Source organism: Hyalella azteca, unplaced genomic scaffold (assembly GCF_000764305.2).
Source record: "Hyalella azteca isolate HAZT.00-mixed unplaced genomic scaffold, Hazt_2.0.2 contig13709, whole genome shotgun sequence".
NCBI lineage: Eukaryota > Metazoa > Arthropoda > Malacostraca > Amphipoda > Hyalellidae > Hyalella > Hyalella azteca.
In genome coordinates, this window is record NW_025943621.1 from 214,240 (window position 1) to 237,568 (window position 23,329).

The window sequence follows — 23,329 nt, forward strand, 5'->3', positions numbered from 1 at the left end:
GTTCGCAACTGCGCAGTTTACTGATTTCGTCATAGTTACTCATCCGAAGGTCGCTGCTGCGCATTTTACTGCTTGCGCCACAGTTGCTATCGAAAATACTTCGTTCTTAGTTTTGTGGCTTGCTGTTGAGTAAGCTTGGTACCATTGAATTGAGTTCTAGTACTTTATAACTTCTTTCGGCACTGAAGACAATGAAACGTGTCAAGATAAAAATTCTAGTCGCAGTCTTTAAATTAAATTACTTTCCTTATCTGAAGCCTCTTAGATTCTTATCGTATGCATAGAACTTGTCAGAAAGTAGTTGACTAATTTTCTCATATCGTTTGGGGTCACACAGTTCGTTCACACTACCTTACCGTTGAGAATTTTAGCCGACACATGCGTGGTCAATGAACGGAATACAGCTGGTGAAAAGTGAAGGAATAATTTTCAAGTGGCTTGCCCAAATGCCTCTGCCAGACTCCAAGCGCATTCGTTAATCATTGAATTTATTCAGCATGAAAATATTGCCTTGATTTGTTGTTTGTAGCTTGATTTGTTTGCTGATTGGTTGTAGATAATCCTGATCAGCGTATGAATATATTCAATTTACGGTGGTGCCGGAGTAAGTTTCTAGCTGACAAGTGTAGCTTATTTACAATGACAACTAAAGAAATCAAACAAAATTTTTTACCATCGTTGATATATCCCGTATGAATGAGCTTTGTAGGATTTTTAATAGAGGATATTTTTATAAATAGAAATGAGTCTGTAGCTGACTCGTGCATGTATATTATGGGATAAATACTCTCAAGTTTCAAGGTGATAAAATTCCTGTGTTGATTGTAAAAGTTTATGTATCTTTTCATGCAGTCCTCATCTCCGTCTGTTGTTCACCAGTCAATCAATCACTAATTTTTACAATGTTACCTCGTGCTGGACGCTCTCCTGTGCTCAGTCGAAACGAGGGTGCTTCTAGACCAAGAACAAGTCTTGTCTTCTATCACGTTACTGTAAATTTACTTCTTTTCGCTGAGTCAGTGAAAAAATGCATTCCGCTGCCGAAATACATGGATCATTAAACCGATCAACGTGTCTTACATTGGCCGTAACTAACCCATTCCAACGCTTGAATGAGGCGAGATTGTTAATATCGGCGTTAGCTTCGTATGTTAGTAGCGCTCATAAACATTGAAGCTTAAACCGTGAGCAGCATTGGAGGCTTAATTTTAGGATGTACCGTTGATCCGCACGAACTGCAATGCCGCAAGAGTTAGCTCATATGAATGCATAAAGTTATGCAGTCTTCCTGGTTTTGCCTGTTTGCCATCTAATTTTGAGATTAAAATACAAGAATTAAGTACGTTTTAGCTCTTAAGAGTATGCATTGAGCAAACAGTTCGTGCGGCCTTGGTGATGCCACATAGAGATGACTATCAAACTTAACTGCTTGCTTGACCTTGCTTGTCTTGTTGCGTCAAGGCGGCTGCCTCGCACGTCTCATGACTCAGAGCAGTGGTTCCCAAACGGGTAAATTAGCTGAATTTATAGGGTAAATTTTCTGGGAATGTATTAACTTTTCAGTGGTGACTGAGAAGTGACATTTAATGTAGTTCTGTTTATTAATGTTGCCGATATTTATCGGAGAGATAATATGAGTATTGTAGAACAATAACCTAGGTAACAATGTGGATAGTTTTGAACTTATCCTATATGCTATGTATGTCACTCATTAAGGCAGGAGAGAAGTGATAACGGGATCAATTGAAATTCATAAAAAGCGGCCCCCTTATATACGCATTATTTTCACTTGATCACCTTGATTTTGGTCGGGAGCTGCGCGCTCAACAAATTCTTACGAAGACCATATAATTGATAAGGAACCGTCGGGTCCAAGTCCACCAATTGTGTGGCTAAATTTGGGATTTCAATTACTGGATGAACGTTTGGCATACCTACCCAGTATCTTCAAGTGTTAGGTCCTGAGGTGGAATCTTCTTATCCACATCTTCAAGTTATGCTCTGAATATAGTGATTTATATTATAACACATAATTATGTTTTAAAAACATTTAAGACTATGAATGCACCACTTTGCAATGTTATCCAAAACGTTACTATACTATTTGCTTTCAACTATCAAGCAAAATAATATTAAGTAAAAATCAAATATTTTCTTTTTAACTGGGTGAAGCTTATTCCGTGCCAAATCGGTGATGTCAAAAACGACCAAAATGGACAAAATATTGGAGAGAATTCCAGATTTACAATAATGAAGTCTTATCTCATTTCATTTTGATGTCTTCTGAAAACTACAGAGCAAGTTACGGAACCTAATACTGTTTATAACCCTAATTAATCATAGTTCTTCTTACAATTGACAAAATCAATTTTTTTTTTGTAAGGGGGAGCACCATTTACGATCATGTTTTTTTTTTGTGCCGTGTCCATGCAGCAACGATGCAGAGCTTTTTCATCCTTCAAGGAGATTGGCGCGAGATATGTTAAGTAATTTTCAGTCTCGGTGTCACCGAGATATTCGAATATGCGTTAGTTATTTATCTAACCCTAGAGTCCGAGAATAGCTCCTCCTCAAGGACTCCTCGCCATAGCGATCCCTCGAAGGCCATTTGATCTCACGTGGTAATTGGATGGTGACGCCTTTGGCTTGTGAAATTCTTTCGTCACTTATAAAGTTCAAGTTTTAACTAGAAATACTACTGACTCTCTGTGAAATACTTGCCACTCAATTACTGGTTTGTGTGAAATTTTGATCAACGCTAGTCGTTATAGTTGGCCTGAACTGGTGCAGCTGAAATGTTCAACAAAATGATAGCCTTGAGATGATTTATGTCGATCAAACCTGTTATGGGAAACTCACTTACTTGATGAGTGGAGCTCACTCAGTAGAAGTGCGCTTCAATCGACGCAGCGCTCCGGTGACGTCAAGAAAAACTTTATACACAAATAATTCTAGTAAAATCATCGTCGAACGTTGAAATACACGTGTCTGCCTAAATTTCGACAACATAATAAGCAAATTGGCTATTTAATGGATTATGGCTGTACTTTTAATTCGCTGTTCACTTTGAATCGCCTGCATTTATTCACAGGAATTCTGGGTTATATTTTTATAAAATAATTTTTATTGATATATCCTCAGTGAAGAAGAACTAATTCGCAATGGTTTTCTCTGCCACTTCTGTTGTTAAGCACTAGTAATTTTGCTTTATAATGTGTTGCTGACGTCCTTTTTTACGCACTTGAATGACTAACATAGAACAAAGGATTTATCTTGCGCATGCAATGCACATGGTTATGGTCACCGTATAATATACTGGAGCAGTGCCCTCCAATATCTGGGACTCAGATCACTCTTTATTGATGCTCATCGCTGGATGAGTTTTTGCGAGCATCGCAATTGTCCTTATCTTACACTATTCGTTTTCCGTAAACAGAACTGCGTCGATCGTGTTTTTAAAATGAAGAATAATTTACTATTATTATATAATATTATTTACGAGTAAACACATGTTCTAATACCGAAACATTGATACACAACGATTCATTACAAGGACGAGTTTGTCAAGGAAACGACAACTATATTTATTCAGATTGGAATACATTTTTTGCGTATTTTACTCCCGCGTCCATCTAAAACTTTGATGGCTCCCATGAGAGCATAAGTTGTTCAAAAGGTTCAGCCAATACAATGTATATCACCAGTTAATGTTACAACTTTGTGAGTTTGATTGTCTGAAGCGAGATCTGAAGCACGCGTGATCGCACCACAATCATAGACTGACATGTTAGTGTTTGGTATCCACAATACTGAGTGTGTAGACCAGCAGGCTAGCTTCTGATCATCATGTCATTAGCCCGCACCAATTGCTGGTTCACTCTACCATCAGCTCGCTGCTGTAGTTAAATGTTAAATTTTTCACGATTCATGAATCATATATATAACTGGAATAAGCAATAATAAATCACGCTACCATCAGCTCGTTGTATGTATATAGGTAGGCATTCCACTCGGCGTTTGCATGCATCACAATGCTATTTCTCATGTTGTTTAATGATTTGTTCCTGATTTTGGACCAGAAGATAACCTACGTGTGCAATGATAAACAAGGCTTATTTACACTCATCATCCAAAAAATTTCATCCATTGTAGCACGAACGGCCATTTTACGGTCAACGATTTTTTAGATCTTTGTTGCGAGTTCGGTCCTCGTAAGAGACGAGATAATCACGGTAATGTTAGCATCAGTATCTCGCCAAGCCCGTGCATTTTTATTGCTGTGGTTGCATCGAGTCGTGCAAGTGTGCTGGCGGCGACTGCATGCTAAGTGCACCGGTGACCATATTTGTCAGACATCTTTATGTTCTTGTGGCGCAGCAAAAGATAAGCTTACATCCACCGACATTTTTCTCAGACCGTAATATGCAGGAGGCTTCAGGACTAAGCATTAATTTTAAGCGCATTTTATTTACCGTATAAGGTGTAGGAAAATGGCGATCTCATTAAGTTACCATCGACGCCAAAAAACACAGGCGGCTGTTCTCAGCCACAGTATGCCCAATACCTATTTTTTATACTCGGATGCAAGGTAGCATATAGATTTTCATTTAATAGTCGACAGCTGGCTGCTGATAATCCTGCAATAATGCAGCGAGATAATACCCTTATATGTAGAGCAAAACTTATCTTTATTGGTTCAATTCTGCGCCGCTCAACCAGTCCTCAATGTCAAGAGACTTGTCAAGTAATACAGCACCACGACGAGAGAAAAAATTGAATGCAGTGAAAAAAAAAAGGTTCTATTCTTTGATATTTTTTGACATCTATGAGTCTTCTTTTAAAGTCCCATCGTAATTTTTTTTAATCATGAGAGTAAACTTTGTGTAACGTGGTTTGATAGTGAGCGCCATGTTATCAAAGCAAAACCGAGACAATTGTACATTTTTCCTTTTTTCGTTGTCGCTGTTATTTTTTACGCTTTGGTTCATTCATGAATAATTTGTGATTTATTTTTTGTCTATTATTTCTTCGCTATTATCACGTTGTTCATTTTGTGGCCTTTTTTTATTCTCTGTTAACAATGTTGGATGAGTCTTTTTCGGTGAGTTGTGACAGAAGGAAAAAAAATTGGATCGCCTACGAGGCAGTCGCTCAGCGCTACCTCGCACCTCTTACGCTACCTCGCACTTATTCTCTCGCTCGAGAACTGCGCTCGTGCGATAACTGCGCTATGAAACCTACTACCGTACACTGGAAATTAACCCTCGTACGCACTTATGTCTGTTTGTTTTTGCCTTTCAACGAAGGCCGACTGATAAGACGAGAGTAAATTGGCGACTGGAGGGAGATATATTTGTGCCATGCATATTGTGAGGGTCCCTTTTAATTCCTCCCTCGCGTCATGGGAGTCCTGCTCGATCTAACTTCATGGGAGTTTCAACCTGGCCTATAACGTAGGTATCCTCGGGAGTCCTATAACCTGCCCTAACGTAACTTGAATAGTAAACTTCCTATTGTTGTCTGAATTGTGAATTTGGATTTTTAAAATCTAAGAGTATATAATTCAAAAGATTTTTTCTACCTTCTTTTGTTGTTTACGTTTTTTCAAGATACCCCACTATTGCACCACTGTGTGTTTATACGCGAAACATCAATGCAGTGGTTTTTGAAAGTTTGCTTCACAGAAAACTGTTACCCTGTACTAGGAGGCTACCCAAGACAGGTAAATCCCAAGACAGGTTTAAAACTTGGTTCAGTTGCGTACCTATAATTTCGGCTGCACATGCAAAGCTCTGATATACATGACATTTACACGCGCACGTGCTGCGTAAGTAATTAAGAGGTGTGAACGCAGCGTCAACAAGTGCCAAGTAGTCAAGAGGTGTGCGTGTTGCGTTCACACGATGTGCACCGTAAATAAGAGAGACGCGTGTTACGTTAACACGTGCAAGTGTCGCGTAAACAAGAAAGGCGCGTGTTACGTTCATACGTGCGAATGCACCATAAACAACAAGAAAGGCGCGTGTTGCGTTCACACGTGCAAGTGTCGCGTAAACAAGAGAGGTGCGTGTTGCGTTCACACGCGCAAGTGTCGCGTAATCAATAGGAAGCACATGGCATGAACACTTGCCACGTAAGCTAGCTGGAGATGCGATCGTGCCATAGCTTGAAGTTGTGTCTGCTCTTCCCTGACGTATTACCTATCTGTAGGTGCAGAGGCAACATAAAGTGTTATTTCGCAAATGGTCTCTATATGGGAGTATTAATCGCTATTCCTTTTTTTTCTCCCTCGTTTGTCAGAAGTGCTCGAATGAGCGCGACCAGCATTGCTCTGTTCTAAATCTTGACCAGCGTATATAAGGCCAATGCATGCTGAACTTCGGCCGTGGATAAGGATAAACAACCGATGCTATGTGTGTCCATTGCTTGAATTTATGGTGATGTTTTATTCGTTCTACATAGCAGGCTTAAGGCAAAATTTGTGTTCATTTGACACACAGCTCGGCTGCTGTAATGATGCATCGGCCGTTAAGGCTCCAATAGAATGTAAAAGTTTTTGGTTTTATTCATGACGTAAAATTCCGCTGTTGGTGGGAAGTACCAGGAATGTTCTGATAAATATCGAATGCCATCTCTAGCCATCGAGAGCTATTTAGCTCCTGTCAGATATAAATTCATTGAATAAATTAATAAATTTCAATAAAATCAAAAAGAAATTTTGCAACTGTCCATTGGGGTTATTTCATCCATCTTTTATCTTGCTTTCACCTCAAACATTTGATATTCAGTATCGTTTGGCTGATCTCTTTTTCAGCTTACCCTTTTTACTGTCAAAACCAATTTCTTATATAGTTTTCAGTATTCCTTCATTCGTTCAATTATCAATATCATCAAGATAAATGAACTGAATTTAACCTGTCTAGCATCGAGGTTGGCTTCAGAATGTCTCGTAGTTCATTAATTATTTTGCGTTGAATCTTTCTCCGTGATAGAAAATGATGTCCGTATTATAAGTAACGACGGGCGAAAGAAAATTTCTATTCCCTAATCATGTTTAAAAGAGACAATTTGTCCATGAAAATTTCAAATACTTTCTAGAGAAGTCCTGAGCTGTCATGCGAGCGAATAGTTGCGTGCTGTAGTTACTGAAATGTTTTGCGAGTTCTCCGCGGAGTTTGTCTGGCTAGTTCCCTCGTTATCTGTACATTAACTTTCCTCAGGAGGAATATTTTCTTTGCTTTCTTTGGAAGTTTGTGAATTCCATGTGAGTCGTATAATGCAGGCAAATTATTTCTGGTGTCAACAATTTACGCAAGATTTTCAATAGAATGAAGTGAATCCTACTATAAAAGTAATTACTCGGCTATTGACACTACTTTTAACCTTTGACGTCACCTAAAACTATTGTAAAACATTGTTCAAACATTCGGCAAACGTAGAGCCTACAACAAATAACGAAAATCTTTAATATGATACTTTTTAGAATCCTTTTATTGACTACACCGTTGATCTGAACTGCTTTCAAATCTGTCAATAAATTGGAACAGATTCATCGAGTCTTACTATAGCTTACGAATGAAGGAAGATACGACGCAAAGCTATAATTTAAACTTTTCAGGCATCATGAATATCGAATGAAAACAAGTGATTTTGCATATCGTAATTTGGCGCCTTGAAGCGATGTCACTAGAGGGATGTCGCTATCTGTGTATTGCCTAACAAACATCGCCATCCACTTCTTCCGTATTATATCTGCGTCCAGCGCCTGTGTTATCAAAAATAGTTAAGTAATAGTAAGTTAATAAAAATAGTTAAGTTAATAGTAACTCTGTCAGCCAGTCAGTGAGCTAATCAGACCAATCACAGACATAAAATTGGCTACCACGTGTACTTGAGGGAAAACGTGTACCTAAGCGAGCTTAGAAAGTACGGCTTCAGGTTCATCGAAGCCGATACTAGAATTTTGTTAATTTTGTTTGTTGTTTTAAGCAATAAAATCTCTCTGACTCTGTCCCTCTCTGTACATAACGCTCGCCCCGCAACGTACACGACGAAGTCAAAGGACATTAGTGCACGATATGAAAATCTACAAAGTAATTCATTCTAATGTTCAGGCGCACTGTCATGTGAGATATTCGAAGTTGAACCAGATGATCGTGAGCCAACAACACTTTTCGGATTGCTTTTCAATTCGGATTGCTTATACTGATGTTTAAACCTCGACAAGCCGGTTTGTATTAGCTTCTAAAATTTAAGATGTTCTCTGATTGAATCCAAGCTCACATTTATATTTTGCTTAAGTAAAAGCATATATTAGTAAATGGATTAAATGACGGAAATAGTCAACAAAGTCGTTCAACGTCTATCTTATTTTATTGTATTTTCAAATGTCTTTGTAATGAGCGATTTAAATCCTACTATCTTGTTATCTAACCGCACACATTTAATTGATAGTTTTGTATTTTCTGAGAAAATCGTTAAATTTTGTGCCACAAATTCTCATAATAAAATCAATAATTTTAATCTTATTTTATTTGCTTGAAGTGTATGCATGATTGTCTCAGGAAACTCCATCGCACTTTTAGGTAGCTACATAATACCTACATGTTAATTGTTATAATGCACAATGACGATTGTTACATCTCATCTACTGTACCATGCATGTTTCATGTCTTTTGAAAAGATACGTTGCCTCCAGCATGACAATCACAGCACATGTGAGCTGTAATTGTAGTGAATACCTATATAACGAAAATGACGTCGCAATTGAAAATTAAAAAATAATTAACTTCGGGCAGGAAAAATGTCAGTAGGAAAGTCTTTTTCGTTTCCTAGAAAAGTGGAAGAAGTGGGGCTTGTTAATTTTTATAAGAAAGAAGAGAAATGACTATTCTTTTTTCTACAAATTCGATGAAAAATGAAAGGCTTATGTCTTCTGACGAATACAGAGGTCGAAGTAAGGTTTATTTGATTTTCTGTGAATATGGAGGAAGACGCCTTTTAATAGACTTACGCTTCACCGATCGTCGCTCGTGACTTTGGTCGCTCGCCAAATTGTCGCTCGTGAGGTGCCTTCTCTGCTGCAAATATTGGGTGGCTTATCGGTGGCCTCTTGATCATTGATTCTCAGGCACCCATTATTCGGCTATAATATTCTTATGGTTCTAGAATGCATTTATCCTCGAATTCACTGCTTTCTCTCATTGGGGCCTCTCGATTGTCAGACAGATCTGCATACAGTGGGCGTGTGCAGCTATTTCTTGCTCCCTCTACCTATACTGTAGCCGATATGAGTTGTGAGTGTGCAATTCATGGCCCTCATTCAAGTTTGATTAAAAAACAGTGAATGCTTTTAGTGATAATTTTCTTATTTTTTTTATGTACGTTCGATGGTCTTTAATCTAAATTGCATGAACTTCTACCTAACTATACCAAAATTCATGACATGTGAACACCCTCGAGAAGTGTTCGCAGTCGGTAGTAGGTAATACAAAGTATGTGGTGAGTGTGGCACAGGTGCCGGTGGGGACCGGTGGGAACCTGTGGCACATATGCCGGTGGGAACCTGTGGCAAACTGTGGCACAGGTTGCCTCGTGTCGGTGGGCGAGAGAGACACAAGCTTTGCGGGAGCCCCTCTTGCTTGCCAAACTTTGGTTGCTTCTGCTGCTCGTAAGTCAGCTCGCTGCCACAACTTTCGTTGTCTCCCACACTCTCTCTTATTTTGCTCGTGTTCGATGTTCCTGCATACTTCCTGTTGATGCCATGCACTTGTGTGTTGCTCGCCCTCGGTTTATTTTATTCGAGGTTTTAAGAACTTTACGCGGTAGAACTGAGTCAGTTCATTGCTTTCGTGATCTTATTAAAGTATTGCAAACGGGTTCATATATATATTTTTAATAATTACTGAAGAGTGAAGAACGCACTTCCTCTTGTAGGACTCATGAAAGCTAGTCAGTCGTTTACGTTGGCAAACTGTAAGTGTGTGGAGCTTTCATTTGATTTCTTTCTTGTCTGCTGTTTCGTTCGTGTGCATCGCCGCTGATCTTTTCTGTCGCTACTGATTTGAATGGGAGAACAATTTTTTCAAGCCGTCCACCGGTTGTTGCACATTCAGACGTTTCGCGACTACAGTTTTGAGCTGTAATTAAATATTGTTTTCGATTTCTTATAGCAAGTGCTGATATAGGTCATGACGTAAGCATATGAAGTTAATGCTGTTACCGTGGAAAGTTTTGGCTGCTTAAGCTTATTTTGATTACTTATATACGTAAAATGTACTATGTGAGTAATACTGATTGTTTTCATTTTTCTTGCAGAAACATGAATTCGATGCAACGAACTGCAAGAAGCTCATCGTCTACGTTCAGGTGGGTGCTTAGGTGTTACTTTGAATTTATTCAAATTTATATTAATAGCTACGCTTGCTTAGACGTGCACCTCAGTGACTGAAAATTTTCCCCGCCCACTGTTGTCCAAGCCGATGTGACCTATTGTTTTCTACTATTTTACTAATTTTTTAATATTTTACCTAGCAAAATACTAAGTTGACACTATGGAGAAATCTCGCTATGTTATTACTGAAATTGAATTTTTGCGAGCCTGCGAGCTTTAGAGTTTTACTGCGGGCTTAGCAAACGATGTTTGGATATGGCAGGACACTCGTGACTAAATTTTAGAGGATTTAGCACCCTTGATTGTCGAGGCACGCTGATGTTTGTCTTTTTGATTGTGCGGGAGAGTGGCTATCCCGTCCTGCTAGTACCAGGAATATTATTTCTGCCGAGACACTAGCTGTTTACCTTCATTTTCGTAACGTTGAACTTTGTCTTCAGGAGTTTGAAAGTTGAGAATAACTCAAGAATTCCTTGGTGTCGAAGGTTTTTGGTGTACTAGATATTAAATTATGGTATTTATATCAATGTATTTCGTTCGTGTTGAATCTTTTGAGCACATTAAAATACTAAATATAATAAATGGCTTTATTAATAGTTGATCCTATTAATATGAAGTAAGCCAACGTTTGACATCGATGCCAGTAGTGATATCGTGAATAGGGACAAAATTCCAAAGAATAAATCTGATAAAAGTGTTTTAAATTTACTCTACCAATTTCACATCGGTGCTTTTGAGTGTATTCAACCAGTGCTCAAAGCGACCCAGCCCGCAATTGATTGGATTGCATGGAACGCGAATGTTGTATTGATTAAGCCAACTGTGCTGTTCTCTGCATATCAGAGGACGAGAAACCTGTTCGGGGTTTTTTGCTCCCCGGCAGGCATGAGCTCAGTAGTGCAGCTGATACGAGATCTGGTTTTTATAAATCCTAATGTCAAATACTCGGAGAGTGAATGCTTTCAAGTTCAAGTTCTTTTAAATGCAGTGTTGTGTCGTTTGTTTTGAACTCATGCGTTTTTTTTGGATTTGTGGGTTAGCGGCAGATCAAAGGTTTTATAATTGTTGCACGTATTCTCCTAGAGAATAGAATTAACTTCTGTCGTCATGACATTTTTGTGGCGCTTCACATGCAGCTCGTCCAGATAAAGGCGGCGCTAGCTCATGCATCCTCGGACCAGGCAAACCGGTCCCTGAACCGCTGTCGCCAGGCCAACCTGTTAGAGGCTCACTCAAAAATACAGTGATCGTAACTCTGGCCGTAAACTCTGATATTAAGTCTGCATATCCTAGATACATTTTCAACGCAGTCTGGTGATTGTAAATTGTGGTGCCAGGCCATAAATTCTTACATCAAATCTTCACCCTGTTGAAGCATTCCTAATAAATACCGGGTGGCGTAATACCGAGTGTAGCTCGGCCCTCGAGACACGTAATTATTTTTGAAGGTCCTAATCCGCGCTAGAAATAATCGTCATTGAAAGTCTTCTGGCAAATGTTAACGTTTCTAAATCTTTTCAAGAATTGTTCCGCTCTGCTTAATTTCAATTTTGAATTTAATGGTATGTACACGATATCACGATATTTCAATTTTGAAATTAATGGGCAGTATTGTCAACTCCTCTTTTTCTCGAGTTTTAATATCTCCCTATGCAGAGAAGACTGTTCACAATGGGTGATGGTCCTTGAGTGTGCGAGTAATTTTACTCAGAAGATTTAAAGTACGTCTCTGACAACCAATGCGTTTTTAAATCCTACATGAGTTTTTCGCTGCGGAAGTCTTTGTTGGAATTGTCTTCTTATACGCCCGCCTTTGTTTGAATTTTGTATGAATGTGGGCGTCTTTGTTACAGGGCGACCTCACCAAGATCGACCAGAGAGCCGTCTTCCTCACCGTGCACGATCTCGGCTGCAACCGTAAGTTCACATTTGTATTGTGATATTAATACTCTAAGTGAAATATTTAACTATTATTATGTTAGTTAGATATTGATGTAAAATGTGAGATTGAATTATAAGAACAATTTGTGGAAGAATTGTAGACTATGGAACGAATATAAATCCATTCTAGTCGATGCCTCGTCTTCGCAATACGTATCTGTGATATTTATTCAATGTCAGTTAGAAAATTAATTTATATTCACAAGGTGTGCTCGAGCATAAATTACGTGTCGAATGCCTATTTTTGGAGAGATTTCCTGTTAATCGGAATAAATATTCCAATGAGTAAGTAGCGCGGTGAATTGCATCTGATTCATATGAAAGTTACAAACAACTATCTTAATGTTGAGATATTTTCTTTAACAGTGACCAAAACATGAGTCATTTTGAGTGTGATGTGCAATTATATTATTGATTTGCAGTGGCTTATTATCATGTGCAGCGTGATGCTGTTCTAGCGCCTCCGCATGTTGCCTCATGCTTTACCACGCATTTAGCGCTTGTACAAGAAGCCTGTTCAGAATGCTAACTTATCGATCACTGGCTCAGATTTACTTCTCTGTTAATAGTTTCAATGGAAATTTAATTTTGTGAGAATTCTTGCTTGCATTCGAGACCTAAAATTATGATAAATACGAGATGGATAGTCTGACCAATAACTTCGACGTTCTAAGTGGTGAAGATCAGTTGCTAAGATTTTAGTAATAATTTGCAAATTATTCTTACGTCCGATTCTATTGCACCTCTAAATGGTTTCTTTCTTTCTTGAAAATAAAATGCATGCAACTTATACCAAACCCGCAATCTGAGAGAAGCTTACCACAAAAGAAGGATGCGAATAAAAATGAGTTCTGAGTGAAGTGAAGTTCTGAAGCGAGTTGCAAAGTGAGCGAAGTATTTTCTGAGCGTAACAATGTCTATAGATTGAACTGAAAGTCAGTGTGGTTATTATAGTCCCGTACTGAAGCGTTTGTTTGGCGTGAATAATTCCTAGTTTGTTACCAAGAGCCGCTAACTGGTGAGACAAGGAAGCTTTGTATGCCGGTGGCACCGCTTTTTGTACCCGACTGCTGCGCTTCTCCCTGTGCAATAATTGCTCCTATTTAAACTGAGTCTTAGTAACTTAGGTTGCCATTAAGATATATTTAGATCGCCTTTATTATTTAAATTGCTGTGCAGTGTCTCCATTCAGCTGTTTGATCGGCATCATCCATAGTTTTTTTGAATGATATAAAACTATGGCATCATTCGAAACTATAAAATATTTTATTATTATGCCATAGCTCTTCCATCTGTTGATATTAAGCAGCAACAAATAATGCCTCTAATATCCTCATTGCAATGCACCGACCGTTCAGTCTAATGAGGCTCTGATAAAGTCTTTAATTCATACTTCACCTTCTTGTTAACTCAGGCGTCGGCAGCTCATCAGAGGCTCCTGCTGCATATCTTCCTCCTGATCCTCGAAAGCATTTTAGCGCCACTCCTTTAGATGTTGATATTACACATTCCTGGGCAATTTCAATCGGCTTTACATGCAGTTTAACCGACAATTGAATATTCTAAGACCGAGTTTAAGCAGCCTTTTTGCCATTATAAATTAGATACGGCTCATTAATGGCTTATTAAAATAGAGAACTTCTTGCAACATAGACCTTTTTAAACCGTAGTCATTACCGCATAGAAATTTTGGGGAATATAGTCTCTTTTAAAAATGTCAACCTTACTGAAGCATCGGTTTTTTGCGCAGTAGAAATTATTGCCGCAGGCTTTCTCTCCGTAGTCAATAACATTATTGTCCGATCTTCTTTTTCAATATACGTAGGCATTATTGCACCATTGAGATTTTTCACTATAGACATTATTTCATACTTCAGCACATTTCACAATACCCCTTGTTCACCATCACTTGTGTGCTAAGTGTTACCCTGCCGCAGACAATGCGTGGGTGCAGTTCTTGGAGCACCCCGTCATGAAGGAGACCCGCGAGCGCTCCATCTTCATCCACGTGGTCGTGCCCGGCCAGGACGACAACGCGGAGGACCTGCCCAGCGAGTGAGTTCTGCAAGAGGGGTGTCGTCTGTGGCGGGTGCCCTCGATTTGTTATTGAATATAATTATTCGATTCTCACACCTCTGTGTGCATGTATCGTTTTACATCATTTCATCCTCGTAACGAATTGCAGCACTGCGCCACTGATTGTACCTGATACGTTTCTGTTGCTTACTGCCAAGCCTTCACCCTCACTGCATTGTAACTGACACGTTTCTGTTGCTCGCTGCCAATCTTTCTCCTTCCCTGCATCGTACATGACACATTTCAATTGCTTACTGCCAAGCCTTCCCACTTCTTTTCACTATCTGCTCATCATCTCACTAACTCGTTCATCATCCCCATTGATTAACGCCGCTACATGTCAGGCCACCGACATGCATTCCACGTTGGAACAGCTTGTGTGATATGTTCCCAATCTGCATTAATCTGATGATTCTGCCTTTCCCATTCTAATACTTGGGATTTATTTATGATCATCCCTGTCTTTGGTGTTTCTCTTCCACCCTATTAGTCAACTGCGTCGCCAACGATATCCTTCATATCCAACGATATGCCTGCTTACACTTCTTCCTCCTCGATTGTACCTCCCAAACACTTCACTTTTATTTGAACTTTTTGCGGCGAATGGTATGCCACAAGGCACTTTCGATGCCCCCAATCGAAATAATCATATAAAAATGGAATTAATTATGCATAGTAACAGTTTGAAGTTCGTCAGTACGCTGTGAATACGGTTTATTTCAAAATCCTGAGTATATCGTATTTTTGCGGTGAATACTTGTAAATGATCTGAAGCCAACGGTAGCTCTACATTTTTTAACTTTGGGCCTCGAATTCCTGTTATGATTCCAGTTTCCTTCTGATGTTTGAAATAATTACACAATTTTTCTTGTCCACATAAAATCCATACCTTCTAAAATTTCATTGCTACAAGCTTCTTTTTTTGGTTCTTTTTGCAATTGTAAGGATGAAGGTTCCACGTTAATTTTGTTACACGGTAATTTCGTTCTTCTTGATAATTTCGCTTGAAACTCATCCGCTGAGACGACAGCTGCGCGGGCAGAAATTTTATCGACCTCTGAGACGTGACCGCGGACATTGATGGGTCCCGAGCGACTTATAAGCCGGGGCCCAAAGCAGCCGTAATATCGAGCGAAGACTCGTCGAGTCCCACTCAACCGATGCTCGATATGTTGACCCAAACACTCCAACTCGGCGAGTCGAGGGTTTGTCTCTTGAACTGCCAGAACTCGAGCATCGATGCTCGCTCATTCTTTGAGTTGTGATGGCTCGATCAAACGACGCAGACAATATCGTCAGGAGCAAATGGCGCAGATCAAATGACGCAGTTTGAATTAAATGCCTAAAATCTTATATAAATAAATTTTTCTTGTCGTTAGTAATTTATTATTGGAATATCGTTAATTTTTACCAATACACTGCAGCAACTTACAGTCTGGCTCCCAAAATTTTGAGTCAAATGGGGAAAAATGCGCCCATCTTCTATGTCGAGTTCACGATTTCTAAATAAATTCGGGATTGACGCGTTTCGACATTTTTCCCCCCATTTCCCCCTTTACTTTTCGTCAATGACGAGCTCATCTTAAACCTCATCCCCGACACGAAGCAGACATCCCCGACATCCCCTCATACAGTTGATACCTGCTTCGGGAATGATAGATATGTTGTTTATCGGGTCCTAACGACGTTCTAGTGATGGTTAATATTGTCACTGCAAATCGTATCTCGGTAACGTGACGAGAATGCGATCGAAAACTTTGTTTTCCCCCAAAATATGTCACTAATTTAAATATAGTATAATGGCGCCCTGAGTTTCATACTCTTCAACGAATGTGGTTCTTCTAATACTAGCATTCATTGACAATCTGAGACGAAAAATATGGGACTTCAAGTCTTAAATTTTACAGAAATATTGAATTTGGTGTTTGAAATGGTGCTCTGGTAATAGGTATTATGTGGCAGTTTTGAAGTGAAACTTCACTGAATGTAGACTTGAAGACCATGGGCTCAAGTGACACTCTGGAACGCCGACGTTGCCGATGATGCTTTATTGACATTATGTGGCAGTTCCTAAATTAAACTTCTATTGACACGCTGGATCTGGTGTGCAGGATGACGTTCCCGACGATGCAGCAGATCAGCGAGGACCTGCCTGGTGTGCTGGACAAGCTCGAAGTGAAGCTCGTGATCGGTCTGGGCGAGGGCGCGGGTGCCAACATCCTCGCACGCTTCGCCATGGCCGCCCCCGACCGCTGCATGGGGCTCATCCTCATCCACTGCACCGCATCCTCTGCTGGCGTCATGGAGCACTTCAAGGATAAGGCAAGCTTGTCATAACAACTTGTAATAACTTTGTAAACTTGTCAAGGACAAGATAAAGTGTCAAGGACAAGGTAAACTTGTCAAGGACAAGATGAACTTGTCTTATCAACTTGTAACAACTTGGTATAAGTATTTTGGTAGCAATGTATGTTCCGAAGCCAAAGGACTCCTCTGAGATCTGTTACACCTGTAGATCAGGTACGCTATAAGGACAAGCTTTGAGTCGTGGCCTGTGATTCTTCTTATTAAGGTGTAGGTATGCTACGGTTTGGGTTTTTGCTCTAAATACTATGTTTTCACGATTCAAGCACCAATGAACTAAGTAGGACTGTAAACTTGTACGAATCAGTACCCTGCTGCAATGAGGTAAATAGTGCCAGGGACAGGTACAAACGCTACTAACACTTTAAGCGAGGCATTTAATTGTCACTTGATGTTGATGTGGTCCGTCATTGAGCTTCTCTAAGCGGAATGTCGTCAGTGTAAAAGTAATCAATGCACATTTCATCATCTGGCCACGTGTACACTTATGTTGTTTAAATTGGTTCGTAGTCGTGCAGTTGTTTCACATCAAGCTGGTACATGAAGTTCAAATGTGGTTATTTGGGCAGGAAATTTAAGTTTAATTCCTGTTTTTCTTACAGTTCATCAGCTGGAAGCTGTCGAGCGGCGTGCCGTCGTCAGCTGAGCAGTACCTCATCATCCACAAGTTCGGCAACGTAAGTCGTCGTACTGCACGCGGGTTTTCCGCTTTGGTTTCTTGGACTGTTTCACTTTCTTTGAACCAAGTTAATAAATACGGGTGGGCGAACTCTAAGACGAAGTGATCTGTCTGTCGCAACCTACGTAAAATAGCATTTCTATCGAGAATCAAGAGATTGTAAAATTATTCAGACTTGAAATGAATTTACTTTCACTGCTATTGAAGATAATTAGTACGGAAAAGTCAACTACAGCATTGGATTTATAAGAAGGGATTTATTTCGAGATCGTTTACTCTCGCAGGTTTTGGCCAGATCATATGCTTTTTCGCCCTGCAGTTGTTGAAGTGATTAATGAAAGGCGTGCTTAAGATATCATTGCATCGCATGTCTCAAGTGCATTTGCGTCAAACGATATTAACGGCCACATCGCTCAGTCTAGCTTTACTGATAATATCCTGATGGCCAGACTCTTAACTTACGAAGGTTGAGCTCCCGAATGTACAGAGCGTATCACGCAGTGTCGATTGTGTGTGGACCGTAGGTTCACAGTCTTTGGCGATGTGTTGGCTACACGGTTCACTCATTGATCGTGTGATTGCACTCGAGCCTTCAGCAGAGGATGAAATTGACCTCAGTGTCTATTATGTTGTACGCAGGGAAAGTGTTTCACATGCTCATACATATTTCAATGCATTTTTTCTTTCACATTCTTACATGTCGTCAACTCGATCGTCTCTCCGTGTCGTCTTGGCCGATTCTTTCTTCCATGCCTCGACCTTCCTCTCCTCTCCTTTACCACATCCTTTCACTCCATCCATTGCCCTCCCTTCACTAATTGCTGTCATTCTTTCAAAACTCATCTACTTCTCGTATAATAATTTCTATCACTTTTTTTGTTTCCTCTCCTTTTGGCTGTTCTACGTCTTTGCATTAGACTGTCCCGTCTTTTTTCTCACTCGACGTTATTAAAAGTTTATATCATTTTCTTTATCCGTCTATCCCAAATTCGAATAATTATTGTTTTCTATTTTTGATCATACTGTTCCTTTGCCACGATCATCACACACATTCATCTTCGTTTTCTCAATATTTTATTTGTCATGTTTCGTTGCCCTTAAAAACGGGCGTGTTCTTCTCTTGATGGCTGTGCATCATTTTGTTTGCTGACGTTAAGTAATTCGTTTTTTTTTTTGTGATCACTGCTTTGCTAATTTGGCCGACTGAAACGTTATTCATTAACCTGCTACATTGTTCCTTTTGATAATAAATGAAACAATTATAATTTGAACTCAAATCTTCCTATGAAGTTTTTGAAACTGGCCTCTCGTGCATTGAATTCACACAATTATCATTGTAACTGATCTGACATAACATGACAAAAATTTTCCTTTCTTCCTTCACCCATTATTGTTGGTCAAAACCGATATTGTTAATGGTCGCGTACCGCCTCTCTCGCTGCAACGGAATTAATTAATATTTTGACTGCCTCTGGCTCCTGGTTGGTCTCGGTTCTTCCTTGTCATTGACGTCTTCACCACGCGTTTACACTGGCACCGCCTCTGAAAGCCAATTCCTCCGAGCCTTTGATGACACCCTTTCGTCCTTCAACAAAAGTTTTCATCTTCTCCTTGCCCTTACCTTAGAATCTTTCTCATTATAATCGATTTTTCGCTTGGGCATCATTTTCGGACTTGAATCTGTTTCCAATACACGCTTCCTTTAACGCTCAACTTTCGTTGGTGAACACTCGTCATTTAAACTAATTATTCTCCTGCTCAATGCACATTCTTCCTCAATTCCGTGTTACTGATCTTCATCGAACGCGACGTTCGATATAAGCACTCAAATTCAACTTTATTTAACCCAAACACTAGATAATTCCTCTCAAATATATATATTTTTTATTTTTCGCCTTGTTGCTTCGATACCTTGTCTCTTCTTCTATGACACAAACCCCTCTAACCATTTATCATGCGGTCAATGTTTTGATAGGGATTTTCTCGATTTTTTATCCAAAAAAATTCTTGACGACCATTCCTTTTTCCTTTTCGAGTTCCATATTCATCTCCCTCTATTCGCGCCGTCCATCGTCCCTGGCACTTGCTCCATGCAAGTGACACTCCTTTACACGATTGGTTCCTTTGATCTTCTCCGACGACCTTTCGCCTTCATATCGTGGCGAAATCATTATCGTATTCTTACCTCACACATCGATTTTCCTTCCTAAGCCACCGTCTATCCTCTTCCTACTTCTGCCGACATCATCTGCCCTCTCCCTCAATAACCTTTTCCCCTCTCGTCCCTCACACATCGCCTGCCCTCTGCAGCGTCTGGTCGAGGTACGGTCGCGTGACTCGTGCCCCAAGCTGGGGTTCAGTTTTGCCGTAGACGCTCCCTTTTGGGGCTCATTTAGTTCACTTTAACCCCGTCTGCTAGAGACACTTCAGTAGCTTAGCCCCGCGCGCACCACTAACGCCCTTCTCAAGATTTTAAAGTATAAACTGCTTCTTTCTGCTGTCACTTTGAACCATTCATATATTGGTTCTTGCATTAGATACAAATCAATTCATTGCATTTTGTGGGTTTAAATATAATTAATTAATTGATTATATCCTAATTAATTATATGCTCGGACGAGTATCTTTCATTATATCCTCATACGAGTATCGTGGATGCGGTCTTTGAGGTTTTGCTTGCCGGTGGTGAATTCTGAGGACAAGGGTTTTAGGCTATCCTCGTTTTGATGCCACAAATATGAGAGGATTGAGGAAATGCTTAATAGGCATCAAATGAGTCATTCAACGTTTTTCAATCACATATTGAAGTGGATTACACGTTCATAGTTGTGGAATGTCGGGTTCATGCAGAGGTGAGCGATGTTTGCTTACAAAATTAATCATAGCCAAGTTCGTTGCTGGGGGTGTAGGCCTACTAGCCTCTAGATTGGTCAGCAGCTGTGAAAGCCTAACGGGCATTTGAAGGATGAGCATGCAGCTCTCATTTGTTTGAGAAATCCTTGAAGGCGAAATTCGGCGTTTAAGTTTTTAAGTGAAAATTCATTGAACTGTCATGTCTTTGCCGAGAAAGAAACAATCATCAAAGTAGTTGTACCTTGAAAGTTTACCTTACCTGCTTCATCACCCTTTGCAATTTAGTACTAACAACAACAGCACGTTAGTCCATGATATGTTAAGATCTGATAATAATAATTGTATATTAAATAACTGAGATGCACATCTCCATGAGATTTTTAGAGTGGGTTTAAGCTTTATTTACGTTTGAGTTTAACTTAAAACGTAAATGTAAATAGATAGTAGTCTCGACTAACGCTTTCTCTTTTGGTAATATAGTACCAGCTTTCATGTTCTTCATTTTTAATTGACTACCATAAACAAGGATTGTAATTTGCTCTTATATTCAGCTGTACATTTGATGCTAGTGTTGGCTTCATATGCTGGGAGGCGTGCGTGCTCTACTACTTACAAGCAGCCGTAACATTTACTGAGTGATGAGAGGAGCTGTGCTGCGTGTCATGCTATATTATAGTCACATTATTGTTATTTTGTAGAGATTTCATGTTATTGTTCGGTTCGTTTTTCTTCCGGATCCTATTTTTACGATTGTTTTAATCATGACACATATTCTTAACATTATTATACTTTTAAATATTCCTTTTCATGTTTTCTAGTGCCTATCTATGTATTTGCTCATTTGCTCCTCATTTTCAGAGCATGAGATCAGATGCAATTAGATTTTATATCGTATTACTTTAACACTGCATCAATTATTACAAGGCTCTATGTAGGCAGAATTGCTTACTGGACTCGAAGGTACTTTTTATATTGGTTTTTGCTTAATATAGTAAGAAAACATCCTGATGAATGTATGCGATCGTGAATAATGGTATATTACGGGCACAATTTTATTAATAATAACAGTGGTGTCGTTGTTGCAGCAACTGGAGTCGGCCGAGAACAAGGAGAGCCTCATCAAGGAGTTCCAGGACCGCCTGCAGTCGAAGATCAACCCCCGCAACCTCCGCAAATACGTTGAGGCTTTCCTCAAGTAATTCGCTGTCTTTAATTACCAACCTTAAAATGCACGCGTCTTGTTTCGTTATTCGTGCCTTAAAAATTAAGGGATATCCAAAGTTAAGAGTTGTTGTTCTCCCCATCCTTAGCATATGATTTACGGTAAAAATCTCCCCATTTCTAATGTCATTCAATCTACGAATTCACTAAAAAATCTAGCCGGTTGTGTGTTTTTGAATGACATTTAATGGTATTCAAAAGAAATGTTGTATTTCGCCTGCTGTTTGCTCACTTATTTCAACATGAACACATTGCTGTGGGCTCACTCTAAAAGCAAACTAGGCCCAAGCATCAGCGTTAAATACGGCTCGTGATCGTAATTCCAACCCACTCCATGTTCATGTTCCAAGGGAATTCAAACTCTACTTGTATTCGCTATATAATGTTTCAAGTTCAAGCCCTAAACTTTCCTCCGTCACGTCTCCGCACCAAACAATAACTAGCGCAGCGTTCCTAGAGTGCGGACGTGAACAGTAAGATCGTCTCTAAACCTAAAATTTCAAAAATGTCTTCAATTAAAACCCTAACAACATTGTCCACAGAGTGGTACATATATGCACGAATAGGTGGATTTTTTTCATAGACTGTTTGCCACGACCATTTCCATTACAATGTTTGTTTACCTTTTATATTTCTTGCCTAATATTTGAGCAATAGCATGTGTAAGGGGAAACGTTGTCTACGTGTAAATTAACGTGTCACACTGCGTGTTACTTTTGGTGCATTAAATACGGGGGTAATTCTGACTGTGTTTCTCGTGTTCAGACGCTCGGACTTCTCGAGCAAACTGGAGTCGAAGTTGGGCGTAGAGACGCTCCTGGTGACAGGCTCGAAGGCTTCCCACGTCAACGCCGTGCATACCATGCACCAGGCCTGCAACAAGACCAAGGCATCGCTGCTCAAGATCGACGACGTCGGAGACGTGCTTTCTGAGACTGTGAGTTCTTTAATGCTTGTCCAGGCGAAATAAGTTATTAGGTGTGGGGTGACGTGGGTAAGGGACGTTGGTGGCGTATCTTGGAGACAGAGTTTTTGATTAATGATTTCGCAGCAAATATAAATTATTAGGTATGAATATGATGAATCGAACCCAGGATTTTGATTGCCGGAAAAATAATCGTTACATTGTTTATCAAAATAGATACCGCAGATCTTTTGAGGAGATAACAATTGTCCATATCGAATTAATAATTTTAACGTGGTGAAGACAGACTTTCTAAATCAAAGAAGATTGCAACGTGTGTGTTTCTTCAGTCCATTATAAAAAACGAGAAGCTATTTTCAGAAAATTCAATTGATGTGTTCGGCGAATTCAGGTAGGTACAGCTTGAAGGAATATATTCCAGAATAGTTTAATAATTGCCACTAAGTGTCGAGTACGAAGTGAAGAAGCACTCGTATAATGAATTCTCTGCTAAAAAAGCATCTCAAACGAATCAATAATAATTTTTTAACATTTTCAACCCTCTAGCTTCTTACAAAATTCCACGTTACGGGGCCTTTATATACGAGTGTCAAGAACAGTTAATGCACTCGTAGTCATAAGAAGTTAACAGCTCTACCGTCAAGGTTCTCCACTCTGGAATCACTAAAACAATGAGCAAGCATCACTAGATATTCTTTGTACCAGCCATGTCTTTGCACCGCGTCTAACACCCGCCTCGCTGTGCAGCCGGACAAGTTCGCCCAGTCGCTGCTGCTGTTCTGTAAGGGCCTCGGCGTGCTGACCTCGGTGCCGCTGACCGGCGTTGACCGCCCAAGAATGGGCAGCGCGTCGGGCAAGGGTGTGTATTGGTGTATAT

General features: G+C 39.7%; 1 protein-coding gene across 3 annotated transcripts in view; it reads left to right on the top strand.

The window, feature by feature from the left end:
- LOC108664729 (uncharacterized protein ZK1073.1) overlaps window positions 1–23,329 on the top strand; it is a 50,207-nt gene that overhangs the window by 24,039 nt on the left and 2,839 nt on the right. For 2 of the 3 annotated variants that reach the window (XM_018151401.2, XM_018151403.2), the window contains 9 exons: window positions 10,318–10,368; window positions 12,247–12,310; window positions 14,272–14,389; window positions 16,522–16,732; window positions 17,377–17,451; window positions 19,764–19,775; window positions 21,392–21,501; window positions 22,293–22,464; window positions 23,200–23,311. In XM_018151401.2, coding sequence (XP_018006890.1) covers window positions 10,318–10,368; window positions 12,247–12,310; window positions 14,272–14,389; window positions 16,522–16,732; window positions 17,377–17,451; window positions 19,764–19,775; window positions 21,392–21,501; window positions 22,293–22,464; window positions 23,200–23,311 — 925 coding nt within the window. The remainder of the gene's footprint in view (window positions 1–10,317; window positions 10,369–12,246; window positions 12,311–14,271; window positions 14,390–16,521; window positions 16,733–17,376; window positions 17,452–19,763; window positions 19,776–21,391; window positions 21,502–22,292; window positions 22,465–23,199; window positions 23,312–23,329) is intronic. The other variant, XM_018151402.2, reaches the window with a different exon arrangement.